The sequence below is a fragment of the Python bivittatus genome, unplaced genomic scaffold (assembly GCF_059951505.1).
Source record: "Python bivittatus isolate LINGU-HERP-01145 unplaced genomic scaffold, Pbiv_v1 ctg000180_np1212, whole genome shotgun sequence".
Lineage (NCBI taxonomy): Eukaryota > Metazoa > Chordata > Lepidosauria > Squamata > Pythonidae > Python > Python bivittatus.
In genome coordinates, this window is record NW_028277047.1 from 7,125,868 (window position 1) to 7,144,357 (window position 18,490).

Below are 18,490 nucleotides of genomic sequence, written 5' to 3' on the forward strand. Positions count from 1 at the left end.
TCAGTCTCTGTATATTTGCGACGGGTAAACCACTTTTCTTCCAGTAGTCCTGCAGCTGCTGGCCCTGGTTGCTCAGGCAGCAGTTCTGAGTCCTGTAGCCCACTTGTCACCAGGTGTCCAGGAACTAGGACACCTAGCGCGGTCCTTGTTGACCCGGGTGACGACCGATCCAGAATAGGTTTCTGTAAATTACATCTCACCATATTGTTTATGGGAGAGGCACTCTTCATCTGGCTCCTCTGATGAGACCTATCCAGTATGGTTGAACTCCAGGCATAGCTCTCATCCTCCCTGGAGCACTCAAGCCCAGCAACCACGTCATGGTAGGTGTTGTTATTACGGTTGGTCGCACAGTCAGCCAGATGTTTAGACTGGATTTGGCATTTTTATCCAGCTATCGAGTCCTTCCTAAGGACCTGGGATAGGCAACTTTTGCAATTGACTAATGGTCGTTTTGCCTGTTGTTGTTGATGATGATGTTATTATTCTGCACTGTTTGGAAACTACAGACAGTTAGAAACTTTTTCCAGGATGTTCCAAGTAGATCTTCTCATACCTTGAAATAATAACTGTGAAATTGCTTGGTCTCTCTGCCGAGGAGTAGGTGAAAGACTTGGCAGGAATCATGGAGATTATAGTTGATCCAGAAAGAGGATCTTGGCATTCACTTAAGAGCAGGGGAAGGGGGGGGAGGAATCCTGCAACAGTGAAATTCTGGGCAGGAGAGAGAAGTAAACCAAGATGGCCTTGAAACTGATGGTGTCTGCTTGCGAAAAAGAGGAAGGAGACCAAGCAGAAGCTTGGATGGGTCTTTGACCAGAATTGGGATGCAAGATGGGTGAGGAAGGCCCTCCATTCAGGGTCACAGGCATTGCTTTTCATTTATTTAAAATGGTGGCTTGTCTGGGATGGCAGTTTGCTCTCAGTTTGTCTTTCAAGAAGAAAGGCAGGAAATTGATGATGATGATGATGATGATGATGATGATGATGATGGTGATGGTGATGATGATGATGATAGTAACAACTTCATAAGAGGCACAGTATAAAAACAACAGAATAAATTCATGCAGGATGTTTTTTCAAGTTCAGTTGCAAACCCAGGGAAAGGTTTAATCCAGCAACCATGAAGTGTGCTGTTTGTTCCCAGTATTATAAGCACCCAAATAAATAAACTTTACAAATATATTTAGAAAATAACACCATCCTTGCTTGGAAATCAATATCCACCCTTCCAAACTAGTCCAGCAAACTAATTCACCAAATAGTCTGAATAACCCAGTCAATGAAAAAGCCCCAAACCCATCTTCAAACCTGCCATAGAAGAGGATCCAAAGGCCATTGAAAGTGATGGGCCTTCAAGATGGTGGGAACCCTTAGCAAGGCCAAATAGATTAGAAAAGGTGTCGGGGTTCATTGGACACGTTTAACCTGGTTTTGGAATTGATCAGTGTTCTGAGTTCGTATAGTGGGCTCAGCCGTGAACTGTCTGTCACAACTCAGGCCGTTATATTAGATCCTAAGTTTTTTTTTTTATAATCCACACAACACTTTGAAACATAGGAGTGGATGGTTTTCTTATTGGCTGCAGCCAGACAGGTGCTGTGGAAGCAAGACCCCAGCAAGCAGCAGAAGATCTGAGTATTTCTATAAGCTGGCAAATACGCTGGAAAATTGCTCTAATGGAAAAATGAACCCCTAAAAAAAAGACAGCAATATTACAATAATGCAGAAGATGGTTTTAACTTTGTTTGGTTTAAACTTATTAATTATGCACAACAAAGTCATCCGGATTGTCTACTACCCAATTCCAGTTTCAGAGATAATCTAATTAAATTAGGTTATACATATTTTGCTTCTATATATACTCCACTGTATCATTAATTGTTAAGAAATGTAAATTTAAAAAAACCCAAAGCAGTACTATCTGAATGGGTTAGGTTCATCCAATCCAGAAAAAAATGTCTTGAGATTAAAACAAACCCAGCTCATTGTGAAAATGCACATTATCACATTGTGAAAATGCAACCTTGGAGTCTTTTCCCTACCAGATGTTTTCACAGCTCTAGTTCAGTGGGTTGTGTGAATGCGGCTGGTGCCTGGACAGCCCTATTGATATTTTCCCCAAATCCAAGGGATCTAAAAAAAAGGGAGTTGATGTTTATCGCAACCCACCATGAATGGTGGCTGAATTGGGAAGCAGCAGAGGCTTCAGAGCCAGCTCACCCCTCTTCCTCCAAACCTTCCCAGCGGCATTAGGGCTTCATCCGGTCATCAGGACTCTGGGAGCGAAAGGGTGGGAGAAATTGCCCTCGCTCCATGAACTGAAGGTGCGTGCATGCACATTTCGGTTTGCCAGGCATTTGCTGCAGCGCCGTGGAGATATGAAATATGCATCAGCCTTTCCAAGGCCTGGAGCAGCTCACTGGGCGGGTGGCGAGTCTCGTGTTCTGGCTCGGAGCTGGCCGAGGTGCGCCCTGGAATCTGGCTGTGGGGTCCGACTAGGGCAGGGATGGCCGAGCTGCTGGGGGCTGGGCAGGTTGGGCCAATAAAAATTGGCATCGGAACGAGGCAGCCACCCTGATGCGCCCACTGCTTCCTCAGGTTTTCCCACATCACTCGGGTACCGATTCTTGGTTTTAAAAGGCTTTGGTTTGAGGACGGACTCTGTGCATCTTTAAAAAGAAAAATGCAATAGGAAGCTGGTGTGCTGTGAAAGAAAGCCTCACTTCCCAGCATCATCTTTATTTACAGTTGCTCTGGGATTTTTAATGATCAAGTGGGCTGGAAGCTTTAACGCTCCTGGGTCTCCCACGGCCCCTAGCTGCGTTCTTGGAAAATTAAAAATGGCAAATGACTCAGTTTGGAAACGGGCTCGCTTGAGTAAGTAAGCTGCGATGGAGGATCTGGCGGGAGGATTACAACCTGGGCCATGCGCTTGACTTAGGAGTGGCCATGCTGTTATGGCTGCCATTTTGTCAGTAGACAAGCTCCTCTCCCCCCACCCCCCCCAGCCATTGTGGGGGGAGGCTCACGTCACACTCCCCGAACCCCAAAGGGCCCATTGGTTCCAAGCAGTTTCCTTCCCCTGCTTCAGAGTTTTGTCCCATCCTGCATTTGGAAGAATTCTTCGCAGGTAGAAATCTAGCCTGGATTGCCAAAATTGAGCTGCAGCCTGCTTGAGGCCGTGTTGGCTAGCTCTTAACGACCCTCCCCAAATCCCAGCAACGTCCATCACCAAACTGGGAGAGCCAACTGGTGAACAACAGTGGCGTAGCATGACCAAAAAAAACAGTTTTAGAGAAGGGTTGTCTCAGGTTATCCAGTCTTGAGAAGGGAATCCTCCCCCCCTCCCTCTGGCCAGGCTGGCTTCGCTCAAAACGCTTAGCTTGCTTGCAGAGCAAACCCTGTTCTGGTGTTCAGGTAACCCTTGGAGCTTAAACTAACTAAACTGGCTGGGTTCACCCCAAACACAATAACCCCCCAAGTGAGCCAAAGCTAAAACTACAGTAACCAAGCTTTGCTTGTCTGCAAAGGTAGCCCCTGGGTCTTGATCTGGCTTAGCTGGGTGTGTTATGCGAATGCAACCAGCTTCTGGTAGTGGAGAAGTTTGGCAGTTGAAACTCAGTTGGAGCTAAGCCCCTACTCACCCTTTAAACCCTTGACCCTCTTTCTCTTAGGGAGTTGTGGAGGGAACAGGAGGCACTGATTCAGCAATCTGGCAACCTCACGCTCCAAGGTTTACATTCGTACAGCCTGTGGGAGTGTCAGAGAGGTTGAAGGTTTGCTCAGAGGGGTTTGCGTCTCTCCTTTGGGCAGGACAGAAAATATGAAGCTGAGGGTAAATTTGATTAGTGTTGACCTCCATTTTTTTTTCCTGGCTTTTGAATGTTGTGCAAACCTAGCCTTCTGGATTACTTGTGTTCTGCGTGTACTTGGAAACAGAAGAATTAGCTAGCCAAGCCCGGCGTGTTGTGTGAATACAGCCCGAAAATTGCAAACTGGTTGATGACATTTGATCTGAGTGCATAATGTGACTCCATGGTTAGTTTATAGTCCAGCATCATGTGAAGTCCAAAATCAGTTTGACTGAGCAAACCAGGATTTGGTTAAGCACAAGGAAGCAACCCAGGCTGTTGTATGAGCAGAGCTCTGATGTTGAAAGGCGCTTGCTGAAAAGAGAGACGGAGCCGTCTGGGCTGGTTGTTGGGCCAGGGGTCCCCCGAGGCCTGCGGGCTCATCCAGCCAGCTAGAAGCATGATGTTGGCACCAGTTCCCTTCGGTCTTGAGCAGGAACTCCCAATCTGGCCAATCTCTAGATGAGATGACTTCAAGTCCCAGAATTCCACACCCAGAATGGCCATAGTAGAGAATTCTGGGAGTTGGATCCCATACAGCTGGAAGTTGCCACGGTTGGGAAGCACTGGTCTTGAGTGATACTCAGGAGCCCAGACCTTCTTGCACGAACAGACGGGCACTGCTTGAGTGGGGAGGAGCAGAAGAGGCATGTCCCCACCAGCAGACTTGCTGCTGTCTCTTGAGGACTGGAAGGTTAAGAGAATATTTTAAGGCTAGGTTGGATTCCCTTCCCCAGGGCTGGGTAACCTATTCCATTGGATAACTGCTTTGACCATCAGGAAATTCCTCCCAATATCTGATTTAAATCTGCTTCCCTCTAGTTTCATCCCCAAAGTGCTGTGTGAATGCAGCCAGAGACAGGCCTGAAGCCGCCCACTGAATCTGAAATGGGAGCCTCGGGTTCTAGCAGTTCTTCTGGTGGGCCGTGCCCACCTCTCCTCAAGTGCAGCTGAACAAGAGGCTGGTTGACATGTCAGTGACTAGTGACTTAGCCGAGCAAGATTCTGGACACTTGATATGCAAGTGGGTAGGTGGGGTGACGCCATTTTGCAGTTGTGGGTGAACATTCTCAAAATCCCTACTGCCTCCTGTCCCCAATTCTGCTAGTGTGGAGGCAAATGCAACTGGTAGGCTTTTCTCTGACCTGGCTGAGCATGTTGTGGGAATGCAGCTTGTGTTGTGTCCATCGTCATCCACGTAGGAGGAGGGGATGTGGTGTCACATGCCTCGTGCCACCATTGTGGAAGTCTGTAATTTGCATCAGCCACATTGCCAGAAGAAGAGGATCTCTTCCTGTGAGATTTTGAAGTTGGGCCAAGGACTGCATACTGCGTGAAGGCTGTAGTTTGCCCACCCCTGCTCTGCGAAAGGTATAAACCTCTCCCCTGTTTACAAACCACGATTTCTTCCTTGGAATAAATTCGTGCGGTAAAAGCACCAACAAACCCCGTTGTACATTGATTTCTACATGTGCGTGGTGGCGTAATCTAGGCTCCATCGTTTGTTTGTTTACGCTAAGCCCTGACTTCCATTCCAAAAGGTCTGAGGTGGTTTGCAGCGATTAGCAGAGCTGTGAGAGTCACAATAGCAATCCAAGTGAAAGAGACCTCATTGACAGAGATGCAGGAAAACACAGAGGAACAATTAAAAGCCTAGAAAAGGAAGGAAGGTTTTCAATGCATGGAGCAGCTGGAGGGGGGCCAAAGCACTCTGCACATGTTCCGACTTCCCACCATTTTACATGCTGCACAGCTGAGCTCTCATAAACCTACACCTCAGTTAGGTAAATATCAATCAATCATCTTTCTTCCATCTCAGACCAGTGTCACAGATTTGTTGCCTTGCTTCAAGATGATAGGGACAAAATAAAAGATACAGAAGCTACATAAAAATTCCCTAATAGAAAATGCAGCACAATAATGTGGAGCCATAAAAGGGAAGGCCGCTTATTCCTCTCCTCCTACACCTTCAGCTTCTCCCCAGGAGAGTCCTGTGCCCGGCAAGTTGCCAAAGCCAGTTTTGCTGCCTGGCAGTCAATTTGGGAGGACTTTCGCTGTCAGGGAATAGTTGGCGTAAAAGTCCTCCAGAGCAAATGCTGGTCTTGAGGGGTCCCTCGGGGGGGGGCTCAGTGAAGCCCTGCTCTGAGCCACCAACTGATGGGGCAGATCGCAGGGGGGCGTTTCTGTTTCTGGCCTGCAGAAATCTGCTGAAGACTTCGGTAAAGAAAGTGCAACCCCGTTGACAAGGTAGGAGTTCCGTGGACCTTGCTTGCTGACCGTCCCTTCTCCTTCTCCCTTTTCCAGCTGGCACAACCTACATTTTTGGGAAAGGCGGGGCGCTGATTACCTATATTTGGCCCCCGAACGACCGCCCCAGCACACGGGCTGACCGACTGGCCGTGGGATTCAGTACGCATCAGAAGAACGCGATTCTGGTGCGGGTGGACAGTGCCTCTGGACTCGGCGACTACTTACAGCTGCACATAGTAAGAAGCGGGGGTGGGGAGAGTCCTGAATGGGGGATGATTGGTAAGGTGGGAGAGCGTCCCTCTCGGCTGACGGGAGCAGATGAGATAGCCGCTGCCTCTGTCTCTCGTGACTTTTGCTTGAAATGTTGGTTTTTGGGTAATAAAATGAAAGGAGGTGGAAAGGCGGCTTGTGGTGATGCAGAGCTCCTCTCTCCCCCCCCTTTATTCCCCAGAATGACCCCGTCATTGAACAGCACCCGGATGCTTTAAGGGGGGGGAAATGAGCCTCTGCAATAACAGTGTTAAAAAGGCTTCCTCCTACACAGAAAAAGGAGAAAAGTAGCCTGGGATACTTCATTTGATTGATTTATTCATTTAATCTGCCTCTCCTCCAAAACTCAAGGTGGCTTATTTATCACTCTGTCCCTCTACCTTTTTCCCACAACTTCCCTGTCAGGTAGGCTGGAATGACAGGGAGCGGTCCAGTGTCCCCTCACGGACTTGAATCTGGCTCTCCCCATTCCTGGTCCACCACCTAAGCCACAAAATCATCTTGCCAACTTGCCTTCCCGGAAGTGGGGGATTGTGCACAGCCGGACCTCCCATTGTGGGAAATCTCCCCAAATTTGCGTGGCTCTCTTTGAAAGATGACCAGAGCAGTGACCATCGATCCAAACTGGGCCAAACCAGACATGTCCAAAGTGTGCAAAAAGCCAAACAGAGCCCAGGTCTTGAGGCTTTGGGGCTGGGTGTCCAGTTTTGTGGCTTTGAAGTCCCCATATTTCTGCGCAACCCATTTAACTAACCTGGTTCCTGAATTAACCCATTTTCCAACTTACCTAACGTGCTGGCTGCTAAACTATCCCAACAGCCTGGGCCTTGTGTGAACATGGCCCTGCGTTCTCAGTTCCTTCCCTTTACCAAGGAACGCTGAGCTGATTAAAATGTTTGACCCTTCTTGAGATCAGAAAACTTTCCTTGGCACATCCTTTGCCAGTCTGGGGGGCAAAGGGCAACCTCGCTCAAAACTTTGGTCATTGACTTTGGCCTGAAAGACAGGCAAACTCTGATGGGGTCTACCTCCCACAAATCTGTGCACCCCTCAGGTGCAGAGCCCTTTTTGCAGGGATTGCTGACTACCCAAAATGTGTGGGATGGCTGGTTTCACACCGCCTGCTTAAAGCTGGTCTGTGAAAGACCATCCAGCTGTATTTTTACAGCATCCCGACGTGGGTTATTTTTCACCTTGGCTCATTGTTTGCATCGCTGTGGTTTATGGTTCAGTGTACCATGTGCTAACCCAGAAAATGGGTTAATCCCATCACCAGGTTAAGCATGATGCACAAACTATGGGGGTAACCAAACTCCTTTTTTGTGAGCATGGAACTACCTGATCACATCAAGTGAATTTTGCCAGGGACCTTCCTCCTTGTCTTCCGTTGGCCATCCATTTTATGTTTTCCGGCTGGTTTTTGTGTATTCTTTTCTTGAATCATAAAGAAGAAAGTGGCTTGTGGTAAGCACCCACTGACTGAAAATCCTCATATCTATTCGGGGTCTGTTAGCTCCATTTGGCCTACCCCATGATTCACAGTCTGTCTTTCTATATCCCAGTAGGTAGCAGCGCCTAACTCGAAAAGCTAAACGGGTTCTGGGCTGATTAATACTTAAATGGCTGACCACTAGGAAATCCCAGGGCTGAGGGCTAAACAGGCAAATAAAAAAAAAAACAACTCAGGGAAGAGAGGCATTGAGTTCATATAGAAGGAGGCTTAACTTAGCAAAGCGCCTAGAAGACCTGGGCTGATCTCAAAAAAAGCTAAGCAAGGAAGCCTGGTTAGTGCTTGGATGGGAGACCACCAGGTGACCCCATAGGATCCCAAAGGCTAGAGCGGCTTGAAAAAATATCCTCGAAGAAGGCAGTAGAAAACCACTTCCATGTTGCTGCAAGGAAACCTCGTAGATGTGTCCCTGAAGTCACAAGGAATTGGGCATGACTTGAAGGAGACCTTATCTTTTCCTTGAATGAAGGGGAAAAAAGTTCCAGAGTTAAAACTCACACTTCACTTGCTTGTTGTTACACTTTGCATGTACTCCTAATGCTTTCCTTGTCTTCCCCTTTCCCCCTACCAAAGTTGGTCTTCCATTAACACTGATGCCACCTAAATTGGTGCCACAATCCCTCCTTAATCCTCTGCACGTGCTCAGGGGTCCTCTTTGCCTCCCACCCTGAACGCTGGTTTCAGAATCTCTGGGGTGTGGAAACGAAGGAAGTACATGAGCCTTTCCGACAAACACCCCCAACTCTCTGTTGTGGTTCTTTTAAAAAGGCATTTGTTATGGAGAAGGAGTTTGTTAATTATTCTTGAAAAGAGTCTTCACAGTTTTTTTAAAGTATTGCTCAGAATAATAGCTGGACGAGGTTGGTGAGAAGCTGAAATGACCCTTTGTATGCAAACACAGCATGAGCTGGTATGAACAGGCGGAAGAGAAATACCGCAAATAACAAACAAACAAACAAACAAACATTTAAATTAACATAAGCAGTGCAGCCTTCCTCGGACAACTTCTGCGGGAGGCTCCCCTTTCCTGCAGCACCTTGTGAGTGAGCTGGACCCGAATCCTCTGTTCTTCTCCTTCTCTCCATCCTGAGGAGGTGGTGCTGTTTAACGGACCGCCTTGGGGAAATGCAGTGATTCAAAACCAGCCTAAAACCAGTCTATTAGGCTGCTCCTGTTAATACTTCTATACATTAATTGCTCTGCACAATATCGGAGGTAGTGGAGGGGGGAAGAGTCATTACTTAATGAAATACACATTGCACAGAGGGGGAGTAAGATGCAAAGGTCAAAGTCTTCCCCCACCCCTCCCCACGCAGGCTCCAGATGGCACCAGCATCCTTTCTCTCAGCTCCCACTAGTAGGAACTCCGATCTCTTCGCACAACTTGTCGTTCACTTATTTATTTATTAAGTCACATGGGGAAGGCCTAATTTTTTCCCATCAAGGCCATGACAGGCCTGTCTGCACTGAGTTTCAGCCAAGCAGGAATCTTGGGCTGGGGGACGAGACGAGGCTGCAATGACCCGTGTGGTCCGTCCCTGTCCCAGAGTTTAGGAACGGTCTCCCCCCCCCCCCCCCAGTGAACATTTTGGAGATGTGCTCTGGAAGGCAGCTGGGCTGGAGAAGATCTGCTGGGTTCTCCTCTCCTCCTGGCCCTTCTTCTTTCCCTGTTTCTACAGGAAGCCATCTTGCCTTCGACAATTCCTCTTCCAAATCCATAGCAGGCAGCCCAGCTTTTATGATTATGATTTTGACTCTCCTCCATCATGTTTTCCAGCTTCTTTGAAGCAGTCCCTGCATTTTTCTCTGCCTGCGTTAATGTTGGATTTGATAGCCCTTCAGTCGCTCTTTCTAAACTAGCCTCCTGACGCCGTTTAGGATTTAATCCAGAGTCACTTCCGTCTGGCTGGTTCCAACACCAACTGTTCGAAGGAACGGTCATTTTGGGCACCGAGATATTTTCTCCCTTTGTCATTGCCAGCAGGGAAGGAGGTGCAAAATGTTCCAAATTCAAAATGCCCTCCGCTCAGAATGGCCGTTTCAAGTGTTCCAAGCTGAGAAAGAAACTTTTTTTTCAGCATTTCATCCCTAATTGCCAGCAAATGCTCTCATCCGGTCTAAAGGAGACATCTTTCACTCCAGCACTGTAGAATTTCAGTAGCATTGCCCTGATTGCAAAACGTTCACATGCTCACACACACACACAAACAAGCCAGTAATCTGAAGTGGGGAACACAGAAAAATTGCATTATAAACTGTAAAATAGCCTTAGCAAAAGCTTGAAACTTCTAGGGAAAAAAGAAGAAAATCCCACCCCTTTTCAAGTTTATGACATATCCAATTTATTCCCCTTGGAAAGATTAAGCCACCCCAAGGTTTTCCATCATAGGCTAATCAAACTTGCTTGTCAAACTCTTATCACAGATAATTTTTTTAAATGCTCACATCCAAATCTATCCTCTTCTACCTGTCTTCACCCCTTCCACAATTAGAGACATAGTTTCATATGACCATCGAGTCTTCTCCCAGCTAAACGTGCCAGGTTTCTTTCAACTGTTCCTCACCTAGTTTGTGTTCTGTGCCACTGGCCATATTTGCAGTCCTCTGAATTAATTTCAAGTATCTGCCTCCATCTCGAAGAAGAATACCTCCAACTGATCACTGTACTGCAGTTACCCTCCTTGAAGTGATGGAGGCTTCAGCTGAAGTGATGGAGGGCTCAGCTGCAAAGACCCTCAAAGTGATGCCAGCGGCGTGAGCATCTGTAACATGTCCAGTAGGGTCACCATAGTTGGCGTGATCAAAAAGGAAGTTGTGAAGCCAATGGAAATCCACAACGGTGGGCTCTGCAGCCGTGAGAGAAGCCAGGCCACCTAGGGACTACAAAGCCAACTCTGGAAAAAAGCATTTCTGCGTTGTGGCCAAGAAAACTATACAGATGAGAGATTTATTTCACTTCAAATGCTGGGTGATGAGATACACTGGCCCCCGCTCAGAAGGTGCACCCCTAGTTACCGAGGAAGAGCACTGAACTTCCAGCATGTAGATGCAGAGGCCAGATGGGGAGAGTCCAACACTGCAAGAAAGTCGGGACACTGATGATACCACTACTGAAACAGTTGCATTCCTGCCTTTGGAAAGAAACACATGCCTACAACATGGAATGTGAGAAGCCTCAGCCAAGGAAAATTTGGAATGGTTGAAGCAGGATGCAGTCAAAATCAGAAGATGGCCTGGTCTACCCTATTCAGGCCCTGAGACCATGTGAAGAAACGGAACGCACCGCAGGATATTGCTAAGCCAAATAAGCAACAGGGTTATATCTGTTTTGGATCAGTGGATATCCACTGTGCTTCAGCATCTGCCCTGTTACAGATGCAGCAGCAGAAGCCCTTAAGGGATTCTACGGCAAATCACAAGAGGTGGTTAAAGGTCCTTTTGAAAGGACGTAGGACAAATGAACGGGAGGTGGAAATGCACAGGTTGGGGAAGTGGTTGAGCCTGAAATGACAAGAAGACTCGGACTGGGTAAATGCAGGAGGGAAGCAGAGAATAATTTCTTTGTGGTCAAGACGTGCGTCAAGCACAGGAAAGACAGATTTGACACATGGACCTCACTGATGCACAACCAGGGCTTCAACTGCATGTTGGGGGCTGCCATCTTGACTTGTTGTTTGCTCCCCCCTCCTCCCAGACACCCCTGCAGCCAGGCCATGAAATGGACCACATAAAGAATCCCTCAGCCAGGACACTTCGGGGGGCAGCTTGTAAAGCCTTGGTGTCAAATGCGCAGCTTAAATGTAGGTACTGAAACACAGGAGGTATTGCAGTCAGAATACTGTATAAGATCAACATAAGGAGTAGATGCAGGATGCTTAACTCTCACGAAAGAGAATCTGAGAGGTGGCAATAGGAGAAGATAAGAGAGATGTAAAAGCAGAGGTGGGAAGAACAGAACCTAAAATTTCAAGGGAACAAATGATTCAAGCAACTTTTGAAACAAACTATTGTGCTAGCCAGGATAAAACAGAGGTAGCCTTAGGCAACAAACAGCTGAACACAGATTTTCAGCTTTTGGATGAGAAGAGGCATGGAAAGAGATCTCAATTAAGTATGTCAAAAAGGGGAGGAGAAGAACAAGAAAAGGAGCAGAAGGGATTTTTTAAGAAGAGTGGTGAAATTGCAAGAAAATGTCTAGCTACCATAGGAATGTGGAAGTAGTATCATGGAAGAGATAGGACAGAAGGGGAGAAAGTTAGATGGCGAGATCGTCCTTAAACCTTTACACACTGGACAATAGAATGACAGAGACAGTAGCAAAGGGAGAATAATTTGGGAACTGGTTCCACCTGAAAGTGAGGTCCAACGGGCACTAAACCGGTGGCCCAATAGGAAGGCCTTGCTGCAAAGTTCAAACCATTTAAATGGGAGGAAAACAAGGCAGTTAGTGAGCTAACAGTTCGGTGCAAGCAAATATGGAACTTTGTGGTCGAGGAACTGGAACATGGGAGCACATAGCTATCTTGAGGAAGACAGGTACCAAAGGATGCCCAAGTTGCCTGCTAGTTCATCGTACAAGCAACACTTATTGCTTGCAAAGTAAATATTTTGCTTACATTTCTTTTACTCTCTTTTTTCCTTTTACCTTGCTTCCTTTTCTGACCCAGGAGAATTAGAGGCACGTGTGGAGAGAGAAATGCCAAAGGAGTAGGTGTTTTTCAGACATGGAGTCAGAGAGCTAACAGAAGACGGTAATAGAGACAGCAAGAAAATGCAGAGCAAGAACACGGGAGGGGCAGTTTGTCTCCTCCGCTACAGCCAGGCCTTTGATGTGTAGATATGCCAGATGGGGGGGGGGGTGGCAGCGAAGGGCCAGGAGATCTGATTAGACCTTGGCATTGAAGAAAAACAATGGGGAAAAAAGCTGAATTTGAAGAGAGTGATTCTGAGAAGGAGAGTGAGGCAAGCATATTGTCCCCATATTTGTTTAACGCTCAGAGCAAATATATTACAAGAATTGCAGGATTGGAGAAATGACAGCTAGAATCGAAAAAGGAGGTGTAACGCGAGCAATTTGAAATCCGCAGATGACACTGCTTTGTTGGCAGAAAGTAGACAAGCTTTTGAAAAGCTCATTACAAAAGGAAAAATGGGAAGTGAAAAATCCAGGTTAATGTTAAATATCAAGAAGGCAAAGGTAATGTCAACCAGCATCTTCCTGAACTTCCATTTAACATCAAGGAAACGAAGGTGGTTGATGATTTCATTTCCTGGCACTGAAGAAACGATAAAGATGGACAGCATGCTGGAGAAGGAAAGAGGAGATGAATTTTAGGGGAGGAAGGCAGTGGCAGACTTAGACGAGAAGTCTAAGGCTCTTAGAAGGCTGAAGGAAGTTTGAATGACAACAAATCAGCTTTGTTAAAGCAAATATGGCTGGAGAGCTGGACATTGAGAAAGAGCAAGAGGAGGCAGAAAAGTGCCTCTGATTTAGAGGTGGTTACAAAGAGTCTCGTAAACCATTCATTCCATCCAAGACTAATAAAGGATGACTGTTCCTTGAGATGATGATCAGCAAGCAGAAACTCATATACTTTGGGCCCAGGATTGTGCTAGAAAAGAATAATTGTGCGTGGCAAAGCTGCGCAAAGTAGAAGAGGAAGGCAATGGGTAAAGTAGATAGATGGGAGCAAAGAGATTAAGTGGGACGTCCTTAGAGCTGTGAGTAAAGACTAAAGAGAGATTGAGACAGGGAGCATTTGTCAGTGCAGTCATCAAGAGTCAAACCTGACTTGATCTACCTAGAACTTACTCCAAAATAAATGGAACTGCTATTCAGAAATGCCTAAAATCGCATTAGCTTTTTTTGCAGCTGCATCACGCTGCTGGCTCTTGCTTAATCCCAAGAATCTTTCCATCACTGTTGGCTACCCTGATGTAGTGGCATGTGGGAAAGTCCTTGGGAGAATGAGCCAAAAGAAGAGAAGCTGCCAAGGGAATGATCAGATAAGGGACAGCATGGCCTGCAGCTGGATACTGGGTGGGGCAAGAGGCTCAGAAGGGACCGTCCCTAGTTTCTCAGGCTGTAAAGGAGACGGGGAGAATTGTACTTTCAGACTTGCAAGATCTGTTAATGTAGCTTTACAGTGAAGTAGAATTAGCTCATCTGGCCGTGTCTGGTCCACCTAGTAAGGCTGACACCCATATCCTTTTTTCACAGCATAGCTACCTTAGCTGATTGCAGCTAATACTGGATTGATTGCACCGGTTGACTGGTTCATACAACATGGTTATTGGATTAACACCTGTTGATTTGATGCCTAATAATGGAAGTTTGCTTTGGCCCTTGTTGACTTTCATTTCATTAACTTCGCCCTTGTTGATTTTAATTTCATTTCATTAACTTTCTGGTCTCCCGAGGCCTTTTTGAACTGTTACTCCTGTACAAATGATTGTGCACAAGTCCCACTACCCTTCAAGCCACGTCAGGGTTTGCGGCACACGTATTCCAGAGTAATTGAATTCCCAAAGTGACAAAGACCTGGTTTTTTAGGCTGAGGTGTAGGTTTCAGGGTGAATGTTTTGCCTCTTAACCAACCCCCAAAGAACTCATCAATATTAAAAATAAAGAATGGCATGCTAGCCCGCACTTCCTATACCAGGCTTTGACTGCCAAATATTTGGAACTACAGCTCCCAGAATCCCTTAGTGGGCCATGTCACAAGAGGCTGATGGAAGTTGAAGTCCAAACTGTGTTGGTTCTGTGCCCTGACCCTGAAGGGGAGCGAAACCTATGAGATAGAGCAAAGTTGGGGGCTTCTCTCTGCAGAGCGATGGTACCTTGTCAGGTGGGCAAGAAAGGTTAGGCTGGGGGGCTACGTTTCTGGGGTAGAGTGAGGGGAAGATTAGGAGCTGGCGCGTGGATCTCCTTGTTGCTTCAACTTAATTAATTGTGTCTGTTCCCTGAGATACAATGAAAGGGTAAGGTGGAAATGGAACGGGCGCTCTCGTCTTGCCTTGCCTGCCTAAGGAGACAATTAGGGCCGGACAGAGAAACTGTTCTTGCGTTTCCTTTTCTCTGATCAGCGCTTACATCCAACTGAATGAAAGCAAATGGGCCTTTGAGGCTTCTTGCAAAGGGGAAGATAAGGCCGGTGAAAAGTGGCCTGTGGGCATTGAAGGGGGCACAAAGCCCCAAGATATCCCGCCCTGCTTAGGCCTGGGGGTTGGGCGCAGCCAGCCGGAGGGGCACGTCTGTGGCGCGAGGCATCGTGTGGGTGGGGAAGACAGGCTTCACTGAGCCAACACCCCGCTGGCTCTGCTAAGCGCTGCGTGCATGCGGGCTCTGAGGTTGCCAAGGTGAGGGAGGGCATGCACGCATCCTCTCTTCCGGGGAGGCAGCCTTCTCTCCCGCCGTCCACGGCTGCCCTGGCCTTTCGCCCTTCCATTTGCTCTGGAGAGGGGCTTCCTCCAGGAGAAGATGTTCAGCCCCCTGAGAGAGAGCCCTGCTCTTGAAAATAGGCTGCAGAGTTCCCCCGACCCACAGAAAGCCTGAGAAATCATCCGCCTGATTTCTCTGCCACAAATGCCTCCCTCCCTCCCTGTCTTCGTAGTTGACTTTCTAGCACAAAGGCTGGCAGTGTGCAACTTCTAACACGTGCCTGTTTTTTTGGACTTACTCTATGGAGAACACTGGTGCACCACCTTTTTTTTCTGTGCAAGTTTAAATAAACTTATGGGTGGGTTGCTGTTTTTCTGTCCAAAGTTGCACTTGCGGACAACAGGGGTCCTGGTTTCAGACAGAAATTCTCACCCAAAGGGCTCTGAAGAAGAGCCAAAGTTAAAGGAAAACATAAGGAGCTGTACTATAGCAAATATTCTAGTTCTTGTTGTTCAGGAAAACGACTAAATGGAACTAGAGGAAGTTGAGTTACAGCAAATCTTCCAGTTCCCCCTTGTTTGGAGGGAAGATTAAACAGAAAGACAGTAAAGCTGAGTTGGACCAAATTTCTAGTCCTCATGGTTTTGAAAGAAGGCCAGAGTTAAATATAGTGATTGAGTTACAGTACATCAAAGAAGATTTGAGTCTACATCACTGTTTCTCAACCTCAACAACGTTTAAGGTGTGTGGACTTCAACTCCCAGAATTCCCCAGCCAGGGGTTGAAGTCCACACATCCTAAAAGTTGCTGAGGTTGGGATACACCGATCTATATACTTAGAAGTGATACCAGTAGAAGAGAATCTCTGTAGCTCAGGGTTGAACTGTGGAGCCCTTGGGGTTCTCTGAGCTTAGTCGTTTTCTTGCAAACGTTTCATTACCCGGCTAGGTCACATCTTCAGCACTGGGCTCCACAGTTAGAGGTAAGTTCCTGAACCACTGAAGCTGTTTCTGTTCTCAAACCCCTTCTGCTGTTATTATTTTATAGCCTAGAGATCCCCTCATCCAGAATTTTGCAAGTTTGGGGGAATTTGGAGAAATCAGTTGGATGTCTTCAGCCTTGCAACTGCCTAAAATACCCATTTTACCCCTGCAAACTCCTGAACCTCCCTCCTGAACCTCCACTTCCAGTGGCATGCCACAGCTGCTTCTTACTCTTTACAGCCTTCTTCCCCAACCTGGTGCCTTCCAGATGTGTTGTGCTTCAAGCCCCATCATTCCCAGCCAGTGTGGCTGTTGGCTGTTCTCTCCTTCCATCGCTCAAAGCACCAGTCCAGCGCCGGCATCTTTCTCCTCCCTTCCCCTCCCCCCTCCGCCTTCCTTGGTGTTGATTCCTTGCGGGGGAGGTCAGCCATGTCCGGCACGGCTCTGCCTGGCCTTGCACGACAGAGAGATGAATTGGGGTCACCGCGGAAAAGGAGAGCGGTACATGGCAAGCGCACGGTAGTAACAGCCAGCCTGGAGGGTGTTAATCACAGCTGCTGGCGGGCAACCTCGTCGCTTCTGGGCGGCGAGATGGTAGGATTGGTCAAGCCATGGACATGCACAACTCACTGGTGATAGCAGGACATTCTGGCAGCTTGGGGGCCACACACCCGGCATGTCAGGAAAGATACTCCAAAAAAGCAGCCTTTTTTGGGGGGGGGGGAGTTCGAAGCTTTAAAGGGTGAAGTGGATGTCTTAAGCCTCCACGAGATTTATGGCCCTCGTCTGGCCACTGATCCACCCTCCAAAAGATGCTGGCGGACTGTAGGAAGGCCCGGAGCTGTGCTTTCATCCCCTGTGATTTATAAGGTGAAGACAATCCAACTTCTGTCTTGATCATAAAGATGGCTTTTTAGAGGCCAAGGAGGTCATTTGGAGGCTCGATAGGAAAAGGGCAGCTCATCGATCAAGGATGGGAAAGGGATAACGCCCAAATCTCTCTGGTTTCTGCATTTCTCGCTTGTAAACCTTGAGTAGCATTATACATCAGCAGTAGACACTTTACTCTGTGGCTTAGTTCCCACCATGTGCTTAGCTGTGGATTATTCAACTATGGTTTCCTGAATAAACCACCTTGGGTTGGAGTCAGCGAACAAGCAAACTGCCTTTTGACTTGCGTTGTGGCAGACCTGGCCAGTTAAGGCTTCTAAAGTGGCTTGTAAACCCAGCTTGTCAAACCCAATTAGTAAACTAATGGATGACCTAAAGTGATGTGTGAACCCAACCAAATGTGTCTTACTTAAGAAACCATGATTATTTCAAGGAGTGAGCTCACCTGGTTCTGACATAGAGCCTCCCAAAGAGCTAACCAGGATTAGATCTGGCTTGTGTTTGGATAAGCGACAACCAGGTCCATGAAGTGACCAGAGTTTGAGCTTGACTTGAAGATGATGTTTATGATAGCATGTACAATGATGGGTTTGGAGCAGAATAACATGGCATGTTGGGCCTACGAGAATTTAGAGAAAGTTAGAACGAAAGACCCCTTGAGCTTTTGTGCAGATTCTGGGCAAACTCGGTGTTACTTCTCAAAATGCAAGTGTTTATGCATCTGCGCCTTTGCGCACGCCAGAGCATAAGCTACATCTTGACTTCCATGAAAAACTTAGTCACAGGAAAGCTTTAAGACTTTGTTTTTGCTGTCTTTGAAAGAACAGATTGATGCTTCCATTCAGGGGGATCTGTGTGTGTGTGTGTATTCATGTGTTCACATGTGTATTTCCACTCAGTAAATTAATTTTGACGCAGATGATTGTTTCCCTTTGCCGAACTCCAGTACTTCCTCCGTTCACCTGCCATGTAACGAAATAATTGTGGCATTAGGAATTAATAATTGGCAACGGAGTGACAGTTTCCCTTTTGTCACTGGAACATGTTGTGGATGGGGGAACAAGCATTTCTATGGGGATATTTCTCCTTCTTTGTTCTAAGGATGACTCTGTTGACACTTCCCTCTAAAATCCACTTTTTAAAAAATCCACCTTTTTTGCAAATTCTGAGTCTCTCCATCAGGGAAGCTGCAACCTCGGATGCGCAAAGCATGAGTGTTGAGCCAAGCAGTGGAGCCATCTGACTTCCCTAATCTGGCACCATCTCAAATATTGGACTTCAGGACCCAGAATTCCCAGCTGGTAGTTGCATGATGCTGTGCAGGAATAGTGTTGCAGGGAGAGAAGCACCA

The 18,490-nt window shown here is 47.1% G+C and overlaps 1 protein-coding gene across 10 annotated transcripts in view; it reads left to right on the top strand.

Moving 5' to 3' along the window:
- Positions 1-18,490, top strand: part of NRXN2 (neurexin 2) — a 318,520-nt gene that overhangs the window by 221,604 nt on the left and 78,426 nt on the right. For all 10 annotated transcript variants that reach the window (XM_088137492.1, XM_088137483.1, XM_088137489.1 and 7 more), the window contains one exon: positions 6,159-6,340. In XM_088137492.1, the coding sequence (XP_087993618.1) occupies positions 6,159-6,340 (182 nt within the window). The remainder of the gene's footprint in view (positions 1-6,158; positions 6,341-18,490) is intronic.